Source organism: Lepidochelys kempii, chromosome 8 (assembly GCF_965140265.1).
Source record: "Lepidochelys kempii isolate rLepKem1 chromosome 8, rLepKem1.hap2, whole genome shotgun sequence".
NCBI lineage: Eukaryota > Metazoa > Chordata > Testudines > Cheloniidae > Lepidochelys > Lepidochelys kempii.
In genome coordinates this window covers 61,504,572-61,532,530 of record NC_133263.1, presented here as the reverse complement: position 1 = coordinate 61,532,530, position 27,959 = coordinate 61,504,572, and the positions used below count along the sequence as shown (strand labels likewise).

The following is a 27,959-nucleotide window of genomic DNA, read 5'->3' as shown; positions in this document are numbered from 1 at the left end:
AGCATCTGTCAAAGCCCACATTTAAACTGCTGCCTGCCTGTGCAGCAGCTGAAGAACTATGGAATGGATTTTATAAACCAAAACCCTTAGATAAAATTCTCAAAACCTTTTCAGTTACTGCCTAGCAACAAAGGAGGAAGGAAGGACGGAAGAGATAAATCCCATTATTGAATGCAACTGAACCACTACACTCTAGCACTTGCTGCTTAACATTATCGCTAGAAATATGGATACTGAGAAGAGAATACAGCACTGCATTGTCCGACAAGGGAAATGCCAGATGTAAAAGCTTCAATGCATCAATTGTCAGGAGCAGACAACCCTCCTCGGAACACAAGCAAGAGCTACTGTTCTTTTGTTTGAAAGATGAACAAAAGACCCCAAGAAATGGACACTTATAAGCAAAGAAGGTAACACAGCAACGAGCAGACAGATGGACAAACTGGATACCGTGAAAAGCAATCGCAGGAAGCAGACGTTTGGGGGATGTGCGCATGTTCGATAGCATCTTTTTTGCTGAAGTGATGCGTGCCAAAACTATTTTCAGTGGCAATAATCCTCTCAACATAAATGTCCTAACCAAGGAAGGTATGTCTAAAGCATGTGTGAGATATTCATTCAATTGTCTATTACCTTTGCATCCTATAGGTATAGATCACTGCCAGCCTATAGTTCCCAGAGATAACATTTCCATGAACAGTGGAAAAAGAAATCCAGCAATTCCTCCCCGCAGCACCCACACAACAGAGAACAAATGTCACTACTGCTTTACTTCTTAGTTAAATATGTTTCTCACAGTCAACTGAGGGTTAAGGGTAGGGAAGAGGGATTATGGGGATAATGTAGCTATCTATGGTTATTGTATTTGAGAAATTAAACTTAAAAACCTCTTGTTTTAAAAAAAAAAATCAGTTAACCATCCTCTCAAACTAGGTCAGATTTAATCCTTATCTGAAGTAATCTTAAAGCCCTGGTAAAATGGCTGTGTGTGACACACGCTGAGAGCCCTGAACCGTCAAAACAGACCATGCAGTCAAATTACATTAGTTAAGTAGTACCTTCAATCCTTTTTGAATTTTCTATATAGTGCTCTTAAACACAAACAACACATCAGATTAAATATTATCAGCATGCCTAATTCAGGACTAAAGAAGCATGCAAAAGAATGGACACAATTTAATCTACCAGAAGTACAATTAACCACCACATTTACAAGTAGTATCAGGCTCCACTGAGATCCCCAAAGGAAACCTTAATATACTGGTATCACTCAAGATGGTGAGCATGTAATTTACATCATGCCATCGTTACAAGTTATCTGCTTCGTATGTAACACATTAATTGTTTAACTCTGACTATAAAAAAAGGCACCATGATAGAAATGACTGAAAATCAGTTTACCTATTGTTTAGCTCAGTAACCTTAAAATACTTTATTGATAAAAAACGAACAGGAATCTCAGGAATATCTGAAATAAAAATAAAAGACCTGAATCTATAACAATCTTATAGAGCTACAGAGTGAACAACCTTATCTGCAAAATCTATCAATAAAACATGATAAATGATTAAAGAGTGTTATATAGAAGTGCTTACTTTGTCCCAGGTAATTCTAACATATGATAAAACTAATGCAACTGTAGACAAAGTCTGCATGTCTAATTTAACAAAAGATACAACAAGATGATGTAACTTGAAAACTGAGTGGCACCTTGAAAAAACAAAACACAACTCGTGTATTAAATATCTGTCCAAAATATTAATTTTGTAAAAGATTCACTGAAAAAAAAAAAGTAACCGCAGCAAATGTGCCAATGAGTGATGGTTAATTTTGTGAATTTCATTATTTAAAATTATTGGATTTTAACAAGCAGAAAAGAAACATCAGTTTGAGCATAGTCCATTTTGTGAAAAGGATTAATGCAGTTAATATGTCAACACAGATATTAGGCCCTGCATAAAGTGCTTAAACCCTGCTGCTATTTACCACCAGTACACCAATTCTCAGGCTGCCTTCACAACTTTTCCCTCTAATTAAGGGTTTACCCACAGAGCTAATCAAAATATGAAAATCCAGGATGTATAAATGCAGAGCTGAAACTAAAGCTTCAATCTGCAGAGCCATAATTATTGAGCACTACTGGAAATAGGAGCTGAAACACAAGCAGGGCAAAGACCAAAAATAAAACATTCAAGAGGCATTCTACAGTTGAACTTGGTCTATTCACAATACATCAATCACTGCACATTCAAGTGTTGAGAAACAAATAGAGCTTTTATAAATAATATGCTTAAAATGCACAGCTGCATACTATAGCATTCAAAGGACAAGGTGACTATTCGACTCTCTAGGTAGGTTTAGTCCCACTTATCAGTAACACAGGATGTGTTAATTCTAAGCTTTTTAAAAAATACAGCTTAATATTACTGACTGAACAAGTGTTTGATAATACTCTACCTAATAAAACAGTCAAGTGGCAGGAAACAAATCCATTAATGCTTTTCATAATGTACACTGCCAACTTCTCACAGTCTGTTAAACATTAGACAAATGTTATTCGGTAATACAATCTGTCACTTTTTCTTCTCCAAAAAAGGACAATTACTATACTTAGAGATAAAATTCTTAATTTCCTTCACGCATTTTAAAATGTTTTGAACTACAATTACAAATGACATAACGAAGACATCAAGTTTTAATTTAGTCTTCCAGTAAATATTTCCACAAGCCTAGAGAAGACGACATTTTTAAATACAAGAAATATTATACAATTTTTGAATATACGATTTTATGAACATCCATGACAATCAAGGAACATTTGAAGAAATCACCTCATTTTTTTGAAGTTTTGAGTTGAGGATAGGCTTAGCATATTAAGAAATTTAAACAGACCACATAAGCATGCAGACTCTAAATAAGCTTCAGCTTTTAAAATCCTCTATTCCTATATTTTCTTGTGAAAATTAATTCAAAACAAGTTTTCAGAAGTTTGTTGTACATGAAATAGTCTTCAGTACTTTCAAGTTCCTCTAACTAAAAATGGGTGCACAGAAAAAAGTTACATCAATTAAACATTGAAATATTATTTCATAGTTACAGCTACCAAAGTAAAATTCACTGAAATCTTTTGCATTTAATAAGAGGAAGTTGTAGTAGTGGAGTTATTCAGTGTGTCTACAAAGTTAAACTGAACTGCAGTTGCTATCCTTCATTCAGCTTTTCAAGAAATTCTGTATTTTACCTTTCTGAAATCTATAAGAGCCTACATACATATGTAATGGAGTGACAATGTTTTACCAAATATATCCCTGCCCTCAGAAGCGGACATTAAATATTCATTGAACTGAGAGATGTTGGCTGAACAGACATTTGAAGTAAGACTGTTGTATTTGCTTTCATGTAAAATTTTTCAAAACTGAAACCACTGATTTTTCACATAAAATGCACTGTCAGCGTTATATATTTCTCTCTCTCTCACACACACACACCCCCACCACCCCCCAAGTTCATGAATAGGCAGATCAGCTCAAAATTAAATCCTGAGGGATTTATTTCCTCCTACACAGACAATTTCATGTTAGTTCTCAAATTAAATATTTTTATCACTTACAACTTTAACCTCCATGTTACAGATATGCATTGTGTACATTCTAAAATAGTTTTAGAGGCAGCTCAGTATCAAGTAAATGACATGAGCCACTAAATTTCAACTTCAGACAAAACTATTTCAACTCAGTGGGTTTAGGCACTGCATACAATAGTAGAAAATGTTCATATAGAAGAGTTGAATATATCACTGAGCAAATATTTTACCGTTTCAGAAGCAGAATTTTGGAACTGTACGGCCTTTTCAGATACATTTACATTGTTAAAAATCATGGTTAAAATCCCCACTTACTTGCTCCTCCTAGTGGAGGTTAATAAAATAGACAAACTATAGCTTTCATTCAGTAAGATAATACTTCCAGCACTGTATCCAAATATTCTGAATGAGCTTTCCTCTGCATAAAGATATATTCATTTTTTCCACTTTAAATTTAGTTTGACATATGGCCACTTTTTAAAAAATTCTACATAAAGTTTTTAGAATCATTTTTATTTTTTCTGCATGTTTTGGGCACTGGCTATAGATATACACACACACGTTTGTGGGAGTAAGTAAAGATTTTTAATCTCTAACCATAGTATGATTTAATAAATTATCTCTGTGCCAACCTTTCAAATTACATCTTTACAGTTTAAATCTTGTAATTATCCATGTAACATGTCACTACCTTTTTTTAAAATGAAGAATTAATGCAAATATTGGCTTTGGAAGATAGCGAAGTAATTAAATAAAATTACTCATTTACATAAAAGAAGTGTTTTCCATGGGACTCCAACAAGATAGGCTTCTTTTTTTTCCAACTCAAAACCCTAGAGTCTAGAAATAAATTAGAGCAAATTGAAAATCACGAACAAATTTGTACTGTGCAATGAAAGGCTCATTTATGAGATGATGTGATCAGCTTTTAATATGCAACATCATGAAGCTGCCATATTGACTCTGCTCTTGAATCTAAAATAAATTTATGAGGCGATGGGAAGTGATGCTGTAAAGCTAAGTTAGCAAATTTTCTATAGTTGCAGCTGCTAGTGTAATTTTGTTTTAACTGTAACATTGTAACAGAAGCATACAAGTTAGTTACTTTAAAAACAATGAAAGTATTAATAATCTGTGATTTACTATAAAAATTGAGATTACCGTGTAATTTTACTTTGTACACACAACTGAACTCTCTGTGACTATAGTAAATTAAATATTTAATTTTAAAATTAACCACAGAGGATTCAGGTAAGGAAAATGTTCTCTTCAACCCCTCCTTGTGGAACAAAAGGTTAAAGGTGAGTCAAAGACGAACAAATGCATTTATCGTTTATCATGCAATGAGGTTACTGGACCCCGAAAATTAATTTGACAGATGCAACTTCTCACTGAGTTTCTGAACACAGTAGGGGCCAATGGAAACATGCCAAGCAGTGTACTGTGACTAACAGAACTCTGCTATAATCAACCTTGCACCGTCTGTCCCACTACCCAAACATGACCATTTTACAAAAAGGGCCTCTGACTGTGAGCCATACTACCCACTACATGTCAAATCCATTTTAATTAATGCCAATAAACCTTCCCATCTGGTATCAAGGCCTTTTCATCTGGCCTTTCTCAAGAACTGTAGAACAGTTTTACATTCACTATACATAGAGCTGATTTAAGTCAGCTTCAGACTTTCTTGTCCAGAGTTGAACAAGCTACCTTTTATTGCACAGTGGGAAGGAGAAGACAAATCATTAGTATCTAGGATACGCTACCCATATAAAGCAAAGTTTTTTGTAATTTAATCAAGCGCTATACTTTTCCCAAATGCTAATGCATCAAGTATATTTTAACCTAAAAAATTAAGTTTGCTTTTTAGTGTGGAATTCAACTTTCTGTTTAGATAATTACACTGGGACTAATATTTTATCATTAAAATTCAAATTTTATTTGTTTCTTATTTCTCACTGTAACTTTAGATTATAAAAACCTGATCTTAAGGTGAATTGTAAAAGATTGTTATTTTTTCACCTATGCAGCAGAGTGACCCTTTTGCAGAGAATTACTCAACGTGAATACAACAGAAGATGAAAACCAAAAAATAGCAGTGGATTCAGAAAGAAAGGAAAAAGCATTTTGTTCAACTATTATCTCACATCACATTGTTGGATACGTACAACATGCTTCAGTGGAGAAGACGACACTGCTGTTTTGCAAAAATGACGTGGAATACCAAAAGGTCTCTGTTTCGCACCCATCTTATTGGTTTGCTTTCTCTCGTGTTTCTTTTTGCTATGTTTCTGTTCTTTAATCATCATGACTGGCTGCCAGGCAAGGCTGGATTCAAAGAAAATCCTGTGGCTTACACTATTCGAGGATTTAGGTCTACAAAAAGCGAGACAAACCACAGTTCTCTGAGGAACATTTGGAAGGATACAGTCCCTCAGACTCTGAGGCCTCAGACAGTCACTAATTCCAACAACACTGACCTGTCACCACAAGGAGTAACTGGTTTAGAGAATACACTTAGTGCCAATGGAAGTATTTACAATGAGAAAGGTACTGGACATCCAACTTCATATCATTTTAAGTATATAATAAATGAGCCCAAAAAATGCCAGGAGAAGAGTCCTTTTCTAATACTACTCATAGCTGCAGAACCAGGCCAAGTGGAAGCTAGACAAGCTATTCGGCAAACGTGGGGAAATGAAAGCTTGGCACCAGGTATCCAAATTGTTCGAATTTTTTTGCTGGGCTTAAGCATTAAACTAAATGGATACCTCCAACGTGCCATACTGGAGGAAAGCAGACAATACCATGACGTTATTCAACAAGAATATTTAGACACTTATTATAACTTAACCATTAAAACTCTTATGGGGATGAACTGGGTTGCCACCTACTGTCCAAATGTTCCCTATGTTATGAAAACGGACAGTGATATGTTTGTCAATACTGAATATTTAATACATAAGCTTCTGAAGCCAGAACTGCCTCCAAGGCACAAGTATTTTACAGGTTACCTAATGAGAGGGTATGCACCTAATAGGAACAAGGATAGCAAGTGGTATATGCCACCTGATCTGTATCCAAGTGAGCGTTACCCTGTATTCTGCTCAGGAACTGGTTATGTTTTTTCTGGAGATTTGGCAGAAAAGGTATTTAAAGTCTCTTTGAGCATCAGACGCTTGCACTTAGAGGATGTATATGTGGGCATCTGTCTTGCCAAGTTGCGAATTGACCCTATGCCCCCACCCAATGAGTTCGTCTTCAATCACTGGCGAGTTTCTTATTCCAGCTGTAAATATAGCCACCTAATTACCTCCCATCAGTTCCAGCCTAGTGAACTGATCAAATACTGGAATCACTTACAACAAAATAAGCACAATGCCTGTGCCAATGCAGCAAAAGAAAAAGCTGGCAGGTATCGCCATCGTAAACTGCATTAAAAAAGACAATACTCCCTCTATAAAAACTATCCCATGTGCAATTTGTACATATTGCTGAAAGCATGTACAGTGAAAACAGATGAGCTTAATGGGACAGTCTTTAGTTAAGCCCTCATCACATAATGGAGTTTGAAAATTATTTTTTTAATTTTAGAAGAGTATAATTCTTGAAGATAGTAATATTATGAAACTATAACCAAAAGGGTTTCCAAACAAAATTTGAGGAAAATTATGGTATATAAGGATTTTTCTGTGTTAATGTGCAATAATAAGCATGAACACTTTGGTGGTACGATTGCTATTTTATGTGCCAATAAAATATAATTGAGCATATTTTCCACACTAAATTTTTTTTTTAATGCACACACTGCTCTAATTCAAAAAATTCTTTCCTCTTCAGCCATTAATGATTTAATTCTGTTGTCTAGAACGGTTGTAAATAAAACTATTCGTGACAAGTTAAGGACATTTTGTAAGTAAGTTTACTTCCCTAACTTCAGAACCATATTAAAAAGTGATTACACAGCTATTTCACAAGCAATAGGAGTTTAGTAATGTGACATTTACAATTTGAGAAGAAACTACCAATGTATTTTAAAGCACTGAGCACATATTTTACTACAGTAAGACGAACAAAATTCGCAGGTTAGAAGGCTGCTGTTTTAGATTAAAATTTAAATTGAGAAGTCACTGAAGGTAATTTCAAACTCTGAATTATATTCGGAGGATGACACCATAATCTCGGTGTCAAAGAGCATCCTCGTCTAATATATTACTCACCATGCAAGTCCATAATATCTGCTATTGCATTCACTTTCTTTGAGGTAGTTAAAGGTACATGAAAAATGCAAAACTCAAAACCTTTGATCTGGTCTCAAAAATGGTCCGAGGGGGGAACGGGACTGCAGTTCCCTTCCCCTCTCAAAAATACTATTAACTAAGTGAAAATTGTCATTTGAGCAAAGTAAGCCAAAAATCTTCTTTTTCACAAAGGTGGTATGGAAGTGATAATTTAGCAAAACTGACATTTCTGGATAGTAAGATGGTCTAAAAAAATAAAAACAAAAAACATGAGTGCGATGAAAGTCACTCTTGCGTCCCACTAAAAGTGAAAGGTAAAAATATAGATTATATTTATAGGTTTTCACTCTACCAATGCACATATTTAGAAAGCTCATTTCCCAATAGGTTGCTGCCTCCTAATGCTAGATTTCTAAGTCACTGTTTGTTGTCACAGTGCCAGGTTTACAATCATATACCTTTGATTTAGTAGAAAACCTTCCTGCAACCTCCAATAGTACCTTTATTGGGCAAAAAAAATGCTTGATTGGGTAATAGTTATATTATTCGATTCACTTTTATTATTTATTTTAATAAAAACAGACTATAGCTATGGTCACTCAAACCTTCCTTTACAGGGATGTTACTCAGAAGGTAACGGTTAGTCAGCTTCTGCATTATTTAAGTCTTCTCTGGTTTCCCCTAATCTTTAGTGCAGTGGGTTTTCAAACGATGTAAGGCACAGAGAATGTACTGATTTTTTGGTTGATCTTCAGGTAATAATGGAAAGACATCATGAGTCCACACAGATACTGCTTACTCTTAGCCACCTTTGATATGATTGACCACAAATCAAGTACTAGTAGGTATGAACAAGCTACATTACAGTGGTTGTGTTTTTTCCTCCCATGGAACCCTGAGCTCTTTGGTAACATGAGCAATTTGATTTTAGAGGTCTCTCTCACCACCTTTCTGTATTTAATTTAACTACTCAGATAGTACCACAACCACAGTGTATGAGCATCTTCAAAATATTAAACAGAACAATCTCTCTTCTTTCCAGGCCTGTAGGAAAAATTGCTTGACTAGTTTATATTTGCATGAGAGAGTGGATATGTTGCTTGGATTAAGCAAAAGCTGCACTGAAGAAATAAATCTTATTTGTTCTGAAAATGACGACGTCCATAGCCATTCCCTCTACATGTACATGAAGGTGACGGAGGGAAACAAACTTTGGGGCTGCTGCTTTACCACTGTTCTGATACCCATTTTTGGTTTTCCTTCAAATTCAGATCCAACAGTTCGCTTTCCAGTTGATACGTGTCAGAGATAGCATTCTGGATGAAAGCTAGACAAGATGGAAATAATGCTGCTGGTTATTGGGAAGACATCTGGAGAGATGGTTGGGGGCAGACTGTTCAAGGAACAGCGTACATCCTTAATGGAGTGATTATGTGATATGCTATAATGGGTTTATAATGTATTCAGCACTGGGCCCTGATGTTCAGTTAAGAGCAATGGCTCAAGATGCCTTCCCCAATCAACAGCTGACAGAATACAGCCCTTCCTCTCTGAGTAGGGCCTCAATACTTAGCCATACCTTTGGCACTTCCAGGCTGGACCACTAATATACTTTTTATTTGAGTTATTCAGAAGTTTAAGAATATTGTTTAACAAGTATTTAACAAGACATACACAGCACATAACACTTCTCTGTACTGGAATTCTGCTTGCTGAAGCGTTAAATCCAAGGGGTTAATAGCTAAACCCTATGTGGCTTGACACTTGAACTCTAGGATTTGGCAGCAAGCTATCCTCTAACAGACCCATCTTTGGAACTTGTTCCTCCTGAAAGTCTGCCCAAGTTCAGCAGTTTAGGACAGGTTGCAACATCCATCAGTTTAGTCTGACACTAACTGGCAGAGGATTTGTTCGCGATCAGGTGGAAAGAGAGAGAGAGAGGCTGCTTACTTTTATAAGCCATATTGAGAGTCCATCATAGTTTAAAAAATTTGTATTAGTGCCTATGTAACTTGAAGGCACTTTATAAATACGAAACTAAATATTTGGACTATAAACAAGATAGCCAGTCTACTGAAGTTTTTTCGCCCCTGAACACTGTTCTCTTTCCCTTGTTCAGAACAAACTTTAAGAAGTGAAGGGGGCCTTGTACACTGAAAGACAATTACAGGATGAAATAGTAAAATCTTTTCCCCTTTAAAAAAAATAAAAATTGCTTTCCATTTCTCTATGTTGTGTTTAGACACCACTTAGTTTCTGATCACCCTAGTACAAAAGAAAGCATTAGTTCATGTTTAAAATAATGCAACAATTTATGCTACAAATTGTTTACCTTTTTTGTTGTGTTGTTTGTAATTTTTCACTTCCAATATTCTCTTCATTAGAAGAAAAAGATGGTTTGAGTTTTACATTGTCACCTTTCCAAACTAAGATGGACAGAAACTATATTTTTCCTAAATGTAGTTTGAGCATTTGTGGCTAAAGATAAAGGATCTGTTCTATGGTATGTTCCTACAATACACATGTACCTACAAGTCAATATATACCTCAATTGCCAACGTTAAATGAAATATTTTCATTCATCTGTTTTTTGGTTGTAAGATGAGAAAAAGAACAAATGGAATCAAACCATAAGATGACAGTTATATTATCAGGTAGATGTAAGGGAAGGGAACACAGTTAAGAGCAGTCTTAAATGATGAGAACAATGGGTCAGTGGGTTATCAGCAGGGAAATTTCATGATTTTTGGCTAACAATTGATACTTCCTCAGCTAAAGACATGTATACAAAATAACTATGTGTAATCCAGAAAATAATTATTGAAAACAGACATGATCTGACAATATATCTGTTCCCTGTGCATCTTCAGCTAAGCAAGCGAGCTAGGTTCCTTGCCAGCTCAAACATCAATACCCCTTCTCTGTGGAAAAACAAGGTCTTATGGTTAACAGCACGGGGTTGGGAGACAGGAGTAACTCTGATAGATTTCCTGTGTGATCTCATGACCTCTCTCTGGTTCCACATGCAAAATAAGGATAAAAATACTTCCCAGCCTCTTGTGGTGCTTTGGGGAGAAATTCAATGTCTGTAAGATGCTTTTGAGACTTAAATGGAAGATACTACAGAAGAGCAAAATGTTCTTAACTAAGTTCAAAGTTATTAACTCAATTTTTCATGGCTGTTTGTTGTGCTATACATAACTGCTAACTTTCAGATCCTAGGTTGAAGGTGACATGCTGGTAAATAGTTCAGCATCCTACCTCAAGAACTGACCATATTTTCTCAGTACATGTCTACACTAAAAAGACTTAAGTTGACCTATGTTAGGTCCACTTACAGCCGCCACAGTAATTATGTCAGTGGCTGATGTTTACGCTACCTTCCTTCTGCCAGTGGTGTGCGTCCTCACCAGGAGTGCTTCCACTGACTGAAGAGGCGCAGTGTGGGGGGCTGAAAGCCAGGGCAGCTTCCACACAGTTCCCTGCTGGGAGCTGGGGATGCAGCCGCCTGGGCATCTCACTTTCTTGAGCGGGGAGCCAGTAGCAGCAGGGTTCAGGCTTCCCGGCTTTCTTGTCAATTTCTCAGCTCCAGCATGGAGCCCTGAAATTGATAAGACAGCCCAAAGCCCATGTAAGTAACACAATGTATACACAGACATTGTGTTGCCCTAACTACACTGACATAACCCCTATGCCTCTCGTGGAGGTGGATTTATTATGTTGATGTAGTAGAGCACTTACATAGTCGGAACAAGGCTGTAGTATGTACATTGACGTAATTAGGTCGACTTAAGCTGCCTTACATCAACCTGCAGAGTGGAGACCAGGCCATAGTAAACTTTAAAAGTCCATCTGATATTGTGAGGAGGTAAACATGGAATCTCACATGTTTTACAAGTTATATTTCAGAGTATATCCATACTAAACCAAGGATTATATTCCAGTATCCTTACTATTCTAAGCATTTTTATCAAAAAAGTGTAAAAGCGCAGCTAAAAAAAAATCGCTACTCTGAAGGGTCTCTTTTTCCCCCCACCTATTTTCCTAATGTGCACTAACCCAGCGAAAGCCTCAGACATGCGCCAATATGAAATAGTTGGAAAAACTGGCAATGAGATTAAAAATTTAGAGCCATAAGTATGTGAAAACTTGAGAGTGAAAGGAGAAGGTAATATAAAAACACCAGTTCCCTTCACATTTCTTGTGAAGGGTAAATACTAATGCATAGTTGAATCCGTAACTCTCAGTTCTTTTTTTTTAAATGACTACAATAAATAGTACATTTGCCAAACTCAGAAAACATTGTTTTTCTTAATTCTCCATTTTGATGTATGTCATGTAGAAATATTTTATGCCTTTAAAAGAACAGTATACTTAGCTACAGGCTGAGTGAATGGAGGACAATTACAGTTGAAAACAAACTATGATATCTTCCCTTAAATTTCACTGGATGCAGAAAGCCCAAAGCGGATTTTACAAGGATAGTGACTCAGAGACAACGTCTTCCAAAACAGTCTGTTATAACTGGTATGTGCGAATGCCTTGGAAGATTGAAGTGATTCAAGTCTGTAAGCCACAGTTTAGGAATGTAGTATTTACTGTACGATTGCAGGTCAGATCTTCGGTATTTCAGCTTCCTACCTCAACACTGATCATCAATATCTATTTTTGCCTGCTGAGCTATTAACATATGCGTCTAGCCAGCTGTACAGTGATGTACAAAGGAGGCAAAGAGAAGGCAAGAAAGACCTTTATTCTGTATCCAAGGCAAAAATAAAGTCACAGGTGTAAGGAATAAACATAGGTACTTAGGTCACCTCAGTTAAAACAATATCTAGTTGTCAGACTACAAAGATGAAATAGTCAGGCACTACAAATGAGGCAGCTAAAAAAACGCTACATTCAGGTTAAAAAATAGGACACTTAACTAGTGTTAAGGAATATTTCAAAAGGAGGACAAACTAGAAAACAATGTTTGAATCTATAGTTAGAAAGGCCTATATAGCTATCCATTCTGAAAGAAATGAAGTACAAAGTAGGGGGTAGCTCCATTTCTATGTCAAAATTTCAAGTCATTTTGCAATTACAAAGGCACGCTTTTTAAGAGTTGTACCTTGATCAGAGGTAACCCTAGAGAAAGTGACATGAAAGCATATCAGGAGGTCACTAACTCCAGAGGTAATCTTTTCCATAGATGGCTGTCAGTGAATATTCAAAACAAAGGGTATCTAAAATTTAAAGAGTTTATTTACCATGAAATTATTAATTACTGTTCTCTTTTGATTAGTGCAGTAATAAATGAGAACTAACCTGGCTACAGAATGGCACTTTCCTTTCACAGTGAAATTACTACAAAAGGATTCAGCTGAACATGGATATAGATGAAAACTACCATGTTGCCTCCTGGTATTACCATGGCAACAGTTACAAGAGCTCTCTCTTAAGTATTTAAATCCAACAGTTTCACAGTAACACCAACACTACCAGAATGATGGTGATGCTGTATTTTGCTTTACGAGCTAACTGCTCAAATCACAGTATATTAACCATTTTCTTCATACTTTTCAAGAATTAACTCTTGGTCAGAGTACTCTGAATGAGACTAATCTTGAATGACTTTTTTTTTTTTTTTTTTTTTTTTTACATAAGTGTCCCTCCAGCATAAGAAACACTCATAGCTATGCCTTTATGTAGTCTCAAAGATTCCACTTAAACCACTTGTTAACCTTTGTTGATGTAAAGTTGAAGTCAATACAGCTAAAATCTTTGATAGATTTTCTCTCAAGGAGTTATATTCTTGGAATAACTGGGCAAGAAAGTAATATAAGTATGTTTGAGAAAAGGAGTTGTCTGTCTAAATAGAGAACAGAATTTCTGTGTATACCAGGGTGGATAAAAATCAACGATTTAAAAAATAAAAACAAAAAAAATTGACTGTTTTTATTTAAATCTGATTTTTTTTATATAAAATGTTTTGAGGAAAATACCTATCTAAAGATAGTTTTAATTAAGATATATTTGAGCTATAATGTATCTCATCATGGAATAGGGATTATACATTTTAATTCTATAGTATGAGACAATATATTCATGTCATGTTTAAGAAAAGTTTTGTAAATGAGTTCCAATAGCTCATGGATTAGGGACCCAATTTTATGGGGTTCCAGGGGCTTCTGTATAGATTATTTAGGTTAATCTTTTTATCTACCCAATGGGACTTTGCGCTCAGTCTAGAAGGTACTATCAGAGATGTAGATGTTTAGTTTTGCAGTTCTCAAACTGTGGATTTGTGTCTCCAGAGAGAACATGCCTGTTAACTGCGAAAATGTTTTTAAATAAATAAATAAAAGGTGAGAAACAACCACCCTCAATCCTATTGTCCCTCTGCAAATTTGTGTACACAGAATCAATCCCTTACCTCTCTCTAAAAGTGCAAAGTTTCAAAAAGTTTGATGAACAGAAGATTGTTGGGGACGGAATAGATCTGGACAAGAAGAAGTCTGGAGATAAATGTGAGAAGGGAGGGACAGGCAGTAGAAATAAAAGTGAAACTGTTTGAGCAGCATATTCCAGAAGTCTTGAGGTCTTTCTGAGTGTAGCCTTCATTGATTTGAGATCTACCATACCGTTCTCTCATTAGAACAGAAAACCTATAATGGCAGCAGGCCATAAGAGACCCATTTTGGGAATAAGAACCAGTCAAGAAATATATGTTTGCTGATTAAGTTTTAAAGAAAGTCACACAAGTGAACTGGTGGAAGTCACTTAAGCACTTGGATTCAGAGACTGTTGAAGTGATAATCTCACTTTTAACAGCAGTAGCTTCTTCTGCTGGTGTATAAAGATTTTTTTTTCCTTTGGACTAATTCATTCCAAATTGAGAAATCGTTTGGGACCTGAAAAAGCAAGAAAGCTTGTTTTTTCTCTTCCAGGTTATGAGCAAAACAGGAAAATGAAGGTGAAGACAACTGAGTTAGCTGTAGAAGCCAACATTTTAAGTTTCTTATGTTGATCTGGCTGACAGTCAATTTTTAATTATTTTTTTTTTATATTTCATTTAACTATTTTAGTTAAACAAAAACAAATATGATTTTAAAAACTTCAATGTTTAACTAAACTCAAAAATTCATATGTTTTGTTAAAAAATATGTTTGCTGTTAAAGAAAAAAATACAGAATACATAATATTGATTTAGTTAAATAAAACAATTTAAACGTCTGTCTGGTGATGTTCTCCTCCTAATACAGCATAGCAAGAAAATCCTCCAAATATTAATGATTAACCTGGGGGCGGGGGAAGGGGGAGGAACCTTTTGTAGTGATAATCAAGGTGGGCCATTTCCAGGCGTTGACAAGAATGTCTGAGCAACAGTGGGGGGAGGTTTGGGGAACAAACATGGGGAAATGACAGGTTTCAGAGTAGCAGCCGTGTTAGTCTGTATCCGCAAAAAGAAAAGGAGTACTTGTGGCACCTTAGAGACTAACAAAGTTATTTGAGCATAAGCTTTTGTGAGCATTACATAGAGACTGTCCAGTTTGGCCAATGTACATGGCAGAGGGGCACTGCTGGCACATGATGGCATATATCACATTGGCAGATGTGCAGGTGAACCATGTAAAAGAATAAATGGACACAAATCAGACGTCAAGAACTATAACATTCAAAAACCAGTTGGAAAATGCTTCAATCTCTCTGGTCACTCGATTACAGACCTAAAAGTGGCAGTTCACCAAAAAACTTCAAAAACAGACTCCAACGAGAGACTGCTGAATTGGAATTAATTTGCAAACTGGATACAATTAACTTAGGCTTGAAAAAAGACTGGGAATGGATGGGTCATTACACAAAGTAAAACTATTTCCCCATGTTTATTCCCCTCCCCCCGCGGTTCCTCAGACATTCTTGTCAACTGCTGGAATATGCCCACCTTGATTATCACTACAAAAGATTCCGCACTCCCCCGCCCCCCACCCCGCTCTCCTGCTGGTAATAGCTCACCTTACCTGTTTCAGAGTAACAGCCCTGTTACTCTGTATCTGCAAAAAGAAAAGGAGTACTTGTGGCACCTTAGAGACTAACCAATTTGAGCATAAGCTTTCGTGAGCTACAGGTCACTTCATCGGACGCTGTAGCTCACAAAAGCTTATGCTCAAATAAATTGGTTAGTCTCTAAGGTGCCACAAGTACTCCTTTTCTTTTCACCTTACCTGATCACTCTCCTTACAGTGTGTATGGTAACACCCATTGTTTCATGTTCTCTGTGTATATAAATCTCCCCACTGTATTTTCCACTGAATGCATCCGATGAAGTGAGCTGTAGCTCATGAAAGCTTATGCTCAAATAAATTGGTTAGTCTCTAAGGTGCCACTGTTGGATCATATTAAAGAAGTTCTGAATTAAAATCACAAATGAGTTTGATTCCCCATAGTTCAAATTCCAGGGTATTACTAATTAAGAGGTCTCTTGGTTTTTGGTACTCTTTCTCTCCCTCTATGTGTGAAACTTGCAAGCTGCTAACTGTGTTAGTACATTCTAAGACAGAGTCTGTTCTCAAAGCAGTTCACAGAGAGAGAGACTCAAAACAATACTCTAACAACAGAAACAGCACCCAGAGACTCCCCGCCCTTTCGTTGTATTAACAATTGTCATTAAAATAGAGATAGAGGATGTATGTGGATGGATGCTTGGTGTGGATAATAACTGAATGATCAGGGAGGTGCCAGCCTAAGAATCCAGTGTCCATCAGCTGAAGAAGGCATCAAGTGGAAATAATCTAAGGACCCCCCCCCCCCCCCCCCCGGAGGGCAGACTGGAATCCACCCAACAGCCTCAAGGATGGAAGAACCAAAGAACAAGATAACATCTTGGAGCCGTCAGGAATGTGCTATCTGCTGATTGATTCAGCAACAGCATGATGAAGCAATTCCCACAGACTGGCATAGGAAGAAATTCCTATAAAAATAGACTCTAAAAAGTGAGAACTTTGGGGTCTGTTTCTGCAAACCAACTTCCAGGAGCATCAGATGAGCATCTGACAAGGCCCTGCTCCCTCCTCATGTCCAGGCCACCTGGCCAGTGGCTTGGCATGAGCAACTCTAAGGCTGGTAACTATGATAACAACCTTGCAGAACCTGTGTGTGTGTGTTTATATGAATGAATGTGTGAATAAATATGAGATTGAATGGAATGTTATAGCTATAACTAACTGCTTACTATGATTCTTTCTGTATTCACAATAAATGTGGTATTTTGCCTTTTTCCCTTTAATAAGATCCTGCTGGTTTTTATTTTATTGGTATAACACCACAAGTACTCCTTTTCTTTTAACTCACTGGGTACATCAAAGGATATTAAAGGCAAGTGCGTAAATCGGCATAATTTAAACACTTCCACCTCCAAAAAAGAGCAAGTCTTCAAAATGTTTCACACCTACAAGAGCGCAACAGATTAAATAAGTATTCTAGCTTTTCTGGTCTTTAATCATGAAGTTAACTACGATAGGATACTTCAATGGTCATTTGTCAACAAGACACTATTTAGTATGTATACTAAAAAGAAAACTGATATTTACAACTAAGCAATTCTCTGAATAGCAATTACAGATATCTGAAATTGAACTGCACGGTAGCCACAAACACTATTCGAAGCTTGTAAGAAAGCAATACATTTCATTTTGCCAACACAAAAGATCGAGTTAAGTATCCCCTCCTGTTAACACTTTTCAAAACATCATACTAGGTTACAAGTCAGTATGATGCCTTGGTTAATAAAACCACTAAATCCCCCAGCTCTTCTTTTAAAAAACAGCTCTTCTTGTGAAAACGCCAAGTGCTCCCGTGCCTCAGTTTGCTTCAGGCTTTAAACAACAAAAACTCTGACCACAAAAAAAAAAAAAAAAAGGCTTTGCTAATAAAATACTGAATACCTTTGTCCACAGGAAAACACATTTTGCTGAACTGTCAATTAAATATTTCATATGTGCTGCATTTGAAGAAGTGGAGTTGTAAGAAACACATTTGAGAAAGAGAGATTCGATGTCCCTTGTATGATTTCCATGCAGCACACATCGCCTCCAATACAGGTGTGAACTTTGGTATATGAAATGAGCCTCAGCATTAACAGCCACTGTTACTACAGTCCACAGGCAGTATAGCATAGTAAAGCAAGATAGAACAACTGTGGAAATAGCCATCTGAGAATCTCTCTAAAATTTTATGTCAAATGTTAGTACTTCAACTTAAGGCAAATGCCAGTCTTCTTATAGACATCCCTCTAAAGTCCACCTAGACACTGATTTTTGTAGACAGAAAAATTCAACTCAATTAGCTAACCTTGTGGAAAAAACTAATTTACCCCTGTATCATCTTTGAATAATGTAAAGCATGTGTGTTCTTACAGATTGTTCTTTTATGTAGAAGAAGGTAGCATTTTTATGTTCCAATCATTTAAAGGAACAAGGATATAGTTCAGATGTGCTCTTAACATTACTTAATTCAGATGCCAAACTAAGTCAGGGGTTCTCAAACTTCATTGCACTGTGACCCCGCTTCTAACAACACAATTACTACATGACCCATTTGGGGGGCGAGAGGGAGTCAGAGCCGGATCACTGACACCCTGAGTGCGGGGAAAGGAAGCTGCAGGCCAAGCCCTGACACCCCCGGGGGGGGGGGGGGGGTTGCTGTAGCTTAACCCCCATTGCCCCAGATGCAGGTGAAGGTGGGGGTGGAGCTCAGGCTTCTGCTTCAGCCCTGGGTCCCAGCAAGTCTAATGCTGGCCCTGGGAACTCCATTAAATATGGGGTCACTTTGCGGTCCTGATTCACAGTTTGAAAACCACAATGAGTCTATCAAATATAAAGCTGATGGGACAACTGATACACCTGGTGCTGAAAAAGCAAATTCTAAAGCCTATTCTGTAAACACATGGATACATATAAAAATTGAAGTTGCTCTTGAAATAGATACATCTAACAGTAAATATTCTCTAATAATTCATAATGTCAACAGGACTTCTCAGTATTTTTTAATTATGAAAGATTTTAAAGTGTATACAAAAGACACATTTTACTATTTTACCACATCCAAAAAACACAAAAGAAATTTTTGAAATGCTTCTTCTGTTTTAGACGTTTATCTACTAAATATTAGGAGTTTAAAAGTTAAATCTGTTCTTCTCCACCTTCTCAAAATAGGATAATGGATTGATAATTAGAGTATGGTCACAAATCTATGAAAGCATAATTCAATATTGGTGCTATCACAAGAGTTAAGACTCATGTCATTTGTTCAAGTTTAAAAGACACAGAAGTTTCCATCTATTCTTAACATTTAGACTTTTCAGTAATGGGTGAATCACTTTTCTTCCTTTCACAGACAATCTGCTTTCTACATCCAAGATGTGATTTTCTGTCCAGTCAATTGTGAAGATTGATGTTGCAAATCTGTTATGCCCAACTTTCATTAACATTGGGAACTAAAATCAAGGTAAGAAAATGAGAGCTCAATTAAAAATTGCAGGATTTAAATCTGAGTAAAGAATAAGTATTGTCATGTTCATTATCCACATACCAGATGGGACTACCATCATATTTTTTTCTTTAAAGCATTACCTCACTTCCTACTCCTACTCCTCCTGTAGTCACAGCCAAATGACTACAGTGATTTATTGTCTGAATTCGCACTAGTAGAGCAGAATGGAAAAACTAGCAATAAAATGTATGATCACAAGAAACTGTTTCTTCCCCATCTTTCCTTCTGTTCATCTGAGAAAAAAAAAATAGTGCACGCTTGGTAATTATATAAAGTGTATATTCATGTCTTCCAGAGAAGTCTAAAAACCAAGCATTTTTGAAAAACTGTGTTGCATAAAAGCCTGTGTTTTGAAAGATTGTGTTGCATAAAAAGCCTGTCTCATGACAGCCAAATAATATAGTTATACCTATATTTCAGCAATTCTAATTCTGTACAAGAAAGGAATCTGTCAATTATAATATTAAGCATTTTCCATTAAGAAAATTATTCTACATCACCCTTCTCCTATCTTGCCATGGTTTAAATCAAAAGCTTGGTTTACACCAGCAACTTATGCCAGTATAACTACATCACTCCGTGTATGGAAAATCCACACCCCGGAGTGATGCAGTCAAACTGACGCAACTCCTGGTGGGAGCTATGTTGACTGCAGGGCTTCTATCGTCGACATACCAACCGCCTCTCAGGGAGCTGGAGTACCTACTGCAACGGGAGAAACCATCCCATCCTCATAAGCAGAGTCTCCACTGAAGCACTATAGCAGTGCCGCTGCAGCATTTTAAGTGCAAACAAGCCCAAAGGCATATGAACACACCCACCCACCAACAAAATAGATACACATCTTACACATTCACAAGGCTTTGTACCACTGAGAACCAACAGGGTCCAGGACTCACTTCTAGAGTGAGAGATGGTTGCATTTTAAAGGATGAAGTACATTTGCTGCACCATTGAGGATGCATTGAGATTTGCATAAATGATAAAATACATCCTCTATGGAGAATTTTCAAGTAAATCTTAATTAGCTTATGAATTGAGCACATTTTAAAGTGACCACTTCTTAAATTTTGGTAAGTCTAATTGTTTCAGTACTGTGACAGGAAATTTAATAGGCCTCAGACTTTGGTCAAGCCTATCTAGGCCTTTGACAATGGTCAAGCTTGTTTCTGAGTATAAGGGGCAGCAGGGAAGGCAGAATGGAAAGTTTTAAGCAGACAATTTGTAACAGACAAGCATGTTAAAGTGTAACCACAACAGTAGTGTTAGAAAGCGGATGTCAAACACAAGAGAAACACCTGTGAATAACGTATAGAAAAACAAGCTTTTTCCTATACCCCAAATAACGAAGCTTGTTTTGATAGATTCCTAACAAGGCAAAATATCGATGCGAAAGTGTGTGTAACTGGTCGTGGTTTTAAGCTATATAAACTCCTGTATTTCTGTATTCGGCAGAGCAATCCTGCAGTGCGCATTGCTTGAAATAAAGGGCCTCAGGCTGCTTCTGATCCAAACACAACACGTGGACATTTTTTCCACCACAGTACCCTTCCAACAAAGAAATTCATTAAGTTTCAGAGCTGAAAACTAACTCAATTAGAGACATTTGCAATACCAGAGGCCTTTTCAGTGCTGGGATTTTAGCCACCAAAAGAGCTGTGCCAATGCAAACCCATGAGCTAGAAACCATTTATGCTGGTGCAGTGCAATTTACACATGTGCAGCTTACCTCAGTTTCAAACCAAGGTAAATTGTACCCCCTCCATAGCTACTCGCTCCCCCACCAACTACCGCCTTTCACAGTCCTATACCCCCCAATCCATTTTCTACTGGAAAACCACAAAAAAATGTATACCTAAAAAGTATGTGCTTATAACTTTTGCAAGTTAAAAACATTTTAGAGTATAAAAAAATTAAATAATTTTCCAAAGAGACTTAATTTGTCTTAAGACCGCAAAAAACAAAACCAAAAAACCACACACAAACCAGATGAACACAGTCTCTTGCCTCTTTTCTTCAGGTTTCCTGATCCACATACACGCACACTTTTTTTTGACATATCCATTCAGAACACACAGGCAGTCTAAGTATTTCTGATGAAGTCCATCCTACAGCTCTCAAATTTTTGAGGTCATAAAGGCATCTAACATTTCTACACCTGATGATCCCTACAGAATGGCTGCATAACAAGGAGGACTCTCTTAGATTGGATCACAGACTGTATCAAATCCCAGACTACCTTGTCTTCTTAAAATGACTCCCGGTAAGGTCAACTGGACTTGGTTTGTTTTCATTCACTTGCACTGTATCAATGACTTAAGTGTATTGAAATTTTAGTCTAATGAGTCAACATGCATTAAAATATTTACATACTTGAAAAGTTCATATTACATTTTACAGAATAATTAAGTTTACACAGGATTATTCCTCCTTCCTATGCAAAAAGTTTGGCTAAATTATGCAAAGAATGGCATAGTAGGAAAAATGAATTAAAAGCAATAAACAGCGGTATCTTTAAAAGGTTAAATAGCTTGGAATCTATGCATCTATGACAAATTGTAGAACGATTTAGAAAACAAAATGCTACACAAGCATGTGATTGCTCTAACAGAATTATAAAATTAGTGGATGAAGAGAAGGCAGAAGATTTATTATAGCAACTTCAGAGCACTTGCTCAGGTAACGCCAACATTTGAAAAATTAATTCAAACTGGCTTGGACAGGAGCACTGTCACCTAACTAGACAAGTGGCTGAAGTACTCTCTAAATAAAAAGTGATAAAATCAATATACCTAGCTGGTGGTGAGATATTTAGTAGGGTGCTTCAGGTTCTGCGATAGCACTGATTTATTTTAGCATGTAAGTCAGATATATAGGGGAAAAAGTAGTAATCACTACATTAAGTTAGCATATATTGTATAAAATGAAAAAAACCAACCCGTGTTGCAACTCCAGTGAGGACAGCAATATTACCTAGCATTAGGGACAAGGAATAAAATGAGACTCAGCCTAATAAAATGCTATCCAGTACAGCTGGGGAAAATAATCCCAAATATTCAATGGAGGGAGATACAAAGCAGTTACACATACGAGACTTATAAGAGCCATCATCACGTTTACTAGGGGAAGTCACACTGCTTGAGACTATAAAAACTATCGTGCACAAGGCATTCAAGATTATCCTGCATTGGCAGACAGTCAAAAATGATTTACTGTAATAGGTCTTTTCCATCTCTAATTCCTACAATTCCATGATCTAATTCAGTGTTTAATTCCCAAGGAACATTCCTCTTATTCAGATAATCCCTAAATGGAATAAATAGATATAAAGTCTCAACTTGGTTTCATTCAATTGTAAAAACAGGACAGTCTCCCATTAGCACTTACTAATGGGAATGAAGAACATGAAGGAAGCAAGCATACCCAAAATGTAACAGATCAAAAATTAACAGCAACAATGATCAATTCCTAAAAACACAAAGTAGATTGGAAAATGTCATGGACTTTTTTAAAAAATACATACAGCACAGTATTTGGGTTGATAAACAGAAAGCCCTATTAGCTGGTAAATTATAAATGAAGATTGAAATAGCCATGAAAATCAGAAGAGATTGAATTCCACACTTTGGAAAACATGGACTCCATAGTCTAATGATTTACAGCATAGGATGAAGAGTTGAGATACCTGAATTCAATTTCTGGATATGGCATGGATTAAATGTGTAACCTTGTGTGCACTGCATAACCTCTGTTGTCCCCACTTGAGAAATGGGGATAATATTCACCTCTCTCAGGCTACTCTAAAGCTTAATTTTTATGTTCGTAACTGTTTTGGAAGTCTTGGCTTGAAAATTCTATTTGGAAAATGGGTCTGCAGCAATGTTAAGAGTAAATTATACCAGAAGCTGATCTCTACCTCGAACTTTCTATTATAAAAGACTAACTTTCTCTAAGAACCTTACGCCTTCATTGTTTGTAGCAGTACTATGAAATTTGGCAGTGAGAAAAAGTCCTTGGACTAGAGAAATCTGTTTTCTAAGTTCCACAAAATTCCAATCAGCTTACCCAAGTTATAAAACAGGGGTGGACAAACGTTTTGGCCTGAGGGCCATATTGGGGTTCCAAAACTGTATGGAGGGCCGGTGTGGCGTACTTACGGCTGCTAGTCGTCGTGCTCCGTAAATAGCACATTCCTACGGGGAGCAATTTAATACACTACACCTGGCGGATCTCGCAGCTCTGCTGTCCAGTAGGACCTCGTAGCTCCACCACCCAGAGCACTGGTGGCATGGCAAGACGAGGCTGCGGGAGAGGGGCCGAGGGCTAGGATCCCCGGTCGGGAGCTCAACGGCTGAGCAGGACAGTCCCGTGGGCTGCTGCAGTTTGCCCACCTCTGTAATAAAACTATTGAAAGTCACCATTTTGTTTCTCTCAATTGTGCTCCTGAGGAAATTATGGCAGCCTCCCAAATAACTGACCCTGAACATTCTCAAGAGCTAGACCTGCCAACAAAGAAGCAGCAGCACTGTCAGCTCACAGTGCACTGGGAATGCCTGGGAACTGCTGAACTATGGGATATGGAGGTGAGAGAGACAGAAGAACTAGCTCAGGTCCTCATACTTCAGACCTAGCATATGGCTCCCAAATCCCATCCTACTCTCTGGGAATACCACATGGCAAAGTATGCCCCCCACCTCCCTGGGGGCAAGGGAGAGAGCAAGAGCTAGGCCAGGGTCCCTGTGAACACCTTTGAAAACCCTGGAGAAGTGGGATAATAGCCTTCTCCTGCTGTCTGCTATGTAGCTGGCCCTGTAGCTCAGAGTTCAGAATTCAATTCCTTCTGGAAGATATGCGATGGGGATTGTTACAGTTGTGCATTTGATTTACCTCTTTATAAAAACAGGGGGGGAAAAGCCTAGGAAAGCTAGGGAATGTCAGATTTATGCATTATGGGGCAGTTTAATTATATTTTCTCCATCGGACTCTCATTCAGTGCAGAGATTGGATGAAAAGGGGGTAGAATAAGAGCAGGATTGGCAACTATAAACCTGGCACTTCCTAACTTGGTGTCCCATTGTGGTGGGTGCTATACAAGTCAGGCAGTGGCTAGTCACTTGTTTGAAGAAAAAAAGTTAGCCAGTCTAGCATGTCTACAATCCACCCAGGGACTTCAAGTCGAGGTCTCTGATTAATAGACCCTGGGTTTTTGTACTGACCAGAGCATAAAATGAGCAAAATGAACAAGAGTTGCACATACTGTGAATAAATGACAGAGCACTCAGTCAGGAATAGGGTTAAGTAGGAAAGGCATATGTGAAAGTTCACGGTTTCCAGTTTTATGTTAAGAAATCTGTATATACTTCATAATGTCTTCCACTGTATACTATGCAGTAGATTGCACCATCCTTCTTGTATTAAGGAGAATGGAGGGGGGGGGGGGCACCTAAGTGTCTGTCCTTAAACAGAAGAACTACTAAGAACCATCAACAATTGAACAACCTTGCCCTAGCAGGACAATGGAGACTACTGGCCAAACACTTAACATGCTAAGTAATTGTCTACATTTACAGTGCTGCAGCTTCTCCGCGTGTAGGTACTCCACATTCCCAAAAGACAGTAGCTATGTCAACAGGAGAAACTCTCCCGTGGACATAGTGCTGTCCACACCAGGAGCTTGGTCAGTATAACTCTGTCACTTACGGATACGGATTTTCCACACCCCTAAACAATGTAGGTATACCAACATAAATTTGTAGTGCAGACGAGGTCTAAGAATCAATACCTGTAACAAACAAGAGGACAGCTGCAGCCCATACAATACTAGTGAGTGAAACAGCCCCAAACAGAGAGGACATTGGCTGCCACAGCTTAGAGGGTCAGAGAGCAGGAAAGGACAAGGAAAAACAAGATGTTCAAATTGGTTTTTAAAAGACTCTCTAGCATAGAGAGACCAGACCAGAATCAGAAGATAAGACTGGGCAGCATAAGAGGAGGCTGTCAGGATGAGAGGGGGTGCCAAGAATCTTGGACTCTGGAAGGACACGGACTCCAAGACCCAAAAACACCTCTCAAGAGGGGTGAGGAAACTCAGCTCTGGCCTTGCCCACCGGTTTGTTATTTTTCCATAGATCTATATATTTCTTGTGCTTTGTCTCTGAGAAAAAGGTACAGTTTATAAGTGCCTTCAGAAAGTCAGTGCCTTACTGTAAACTGGAGTGTCTACTGGGATGGCACTCTGGGGAGGTCATACTTAAGCTAGTGAGATTTTGGGAGGTCAGCACTGGTTTTTGGGTCTAGGGCATCTGGACTTTAGGGTTCTCCACCCCACAAAAGGGTACAAGCATTAAATTCTGTACCATGGGAGTTTGCCTGAAACACCAGACTCAGACAGTGTCTGGACACTGCTCAGACTCAGCAGGTTTAAAAGCACATGTAACCCAAATTATTGGTCACTTACAGCAGCCTGGAGACCATCCACAAGTAGGAGCTCAGCCAGGCCTGTACCAGCATACACAAGAGGAACAACACTAAAAGAAAAAACTATAGAGAAAGACCTGGAAAAGAAATTGATACACAGACTCAGACTAAATATCTAGAAAAAACCTACTTAGAAAATCCATCTAATGAAGCGCTATCAGAGTAACATGGTTATAAAACGAAATACAATGTACAGTAACAAGCCTAAGTTTACACTAATGTAAAACAAATTTACTATGGATTGAGCAGCAAAGCGAGTAAACAATGTGGAAAACAGAAGAAAGAAAAGACAAACATCATACTGTTCAAAAGAGAAAACAGGAGCTTTAAAAACAACTCAGAAAACTAATCTTCATTCTACAAAAAAAAGTACAGAAGATTTTTGGAGGAGAGCAGGCCATCTGGAGAGACAATATTTTGAGACTGTAAATGGCTCTAACCCTCTTTAGGTTGGCCATTGAAACACCATCCAGCTACTTACAGATGCAAGAGTACACACAGTTTCCCTTACTTCCAAATTCAATTCCGACAACAGATAACTGCTTTGAATTTGACTGATGTTAAAGAAAAATGATTGTACACCAACAAAAAAATTTTCAACTGCATTTCCCACAGAGTACTAGTAACAAACAACCCCTTTTTTAAAGATTTAAATTACTAGTGGGAGAAAACAGTAAGTGTTCTACATCTGGGCAACTCTAGTTGAGAACACAGCAAGCTCTGTCAGCCAAGCACAAGAGTCGATAGTTAGGTTTTTTCACAAAACTTAACAGTATATTACTGAAATTAAAAAGTGTGAATGTTTAGACATTTGGCATATTATGTAGGATTATCAATGTATCTGCATACAGAAAACACATTTCAATATGGTATATAAATGATGAGTTTGCTTAATGATGAAGTGGAATTTTCAAACAAGATGCAGCATTAGAAAGTTTATGTGAAGAAACCATGAAGCGTTAAGTACCAGATATTATGATAAAATAGTGTTAAATCGTTGAAGTCTCAACATAATCTTACATATATTTGCTTAAACATATACATAGCCATAGCTAAGAAGGCCTTCACAAACATTTGTATACTAACAACCTCTGTTTAATAAGGGTAAGAAATTCTTGACTTGCTCATTTGGAATACAAGATGAGTATCAACTATTTCTATTAACCAGTGCATTTAACACTTGACATAATTAAACAGTTTTCTGGATATTGTCCAACATTTCCATTTAAGAAACATCAATATATTTTACATCCTATTAAGACGTATTCTCATCATGCAGATTTTTTTTTAATTACACACATTATAATGACAATATGGAATTACTATTCATATGTGAATTAATTTAACATTGAAGTTAAGGGCAGGTAGCCTTAAAGTAAAGTAAAACCCCAAACAAGATTCTATCAAATGGAAAAGATAGGAAAGGAGTCTGCTGGAATGAAAGAACATATCCAAAATTCAGCCGAGGGCACTTTCTGACTTTACACTGGCCTGACTGCATTTCTGTTAGGCAGTACAAATATACATGCATATGAAATCTGGCCTTGATAAATACTTATGTACCAAAATCATAGTGGGACAAGATTTTTGAAGGTACTTTCTTTTCATGCAATTTGTACCTATTAACTTGTTCTCTTTTGAATTACAGGTACTCTTGAGTATTGTGCTTGTAAACCCAATTGAGGCAAGTATTCTCATTTCCAGGTTTAAATTTTAAAAGTGAAATTTGTAAGAACTAGAAGAAATTCTCAGAAAAGACAAGTCCTTTTAAGCAGGCTGAAAATAAGGCAATATGCTGAATAAGTTTGGGATTTATTGTTATCTATTGTTTTTTACTGCTTTAATACACGTGATCTTCTGTAAGTCTTTCTGTCCAAGTCTAGACAAATTTTGAATTTTTTTCCATGCAGTAAAGCATAAAGTGAGATTTTCAGGATCTGAAATTCTTTAAGTTACACTGTACTGTACCACCAGGTAACACCACACTAAATTACAAGGTAATTTATATGCCTACATGAGGTAACTATATATTATCAGCAGCTAGTTAAATTAACAAGAACACAAGCAATAGAATATTCGGCACAAAGTGTATCATAAAGCACATTTTCCCCAGAAGTATTCCA

The 27,959-nt window shown here is 37.2% G+C and overlaps 2 protein-coding genes across 3 annotated transcripts in view; one reads left to right on the top strand and one right to left on the bottom strand.

Moving 5' to 3' along the window:
• Positions 1-27,959, bottom strand: part of CDC73 (cell division cycle 73) — a 164,419-nt gene that overhangs the window by 72,506 nt on the left and 63,954 nt on the right. The window lies entirely within an intron of this gene.
• On the top strand, positions 7-7,380 carry B3GALT2 (beta-1,3-galactosyltransferase 2). Its single transcript, XM_073356724.1, has 2 exons — positions 7-588; positions 5,617-7,380. Exon 2 carries the CDS (start codon positions 5,758-5,760, stop codon positions 7,024-7,026), a length of 1,269 nt encoding a protein of 422 aa, XP_073212825.1. The 5' UTR covers positions 7-588; positions 5,617-5,757; the 3' UTR covers positions 7,027-7,380.

Bases quoted from the DNA above. Each gene is read 5' to 3' on its own strand.
- B3GALT2 (XM_073356724.1), top strand. From the start codon at position 5,758: ATGCTTCAGTGGAGAAGACGACACTGCTGTTTTGCAAAAATGACGTGG.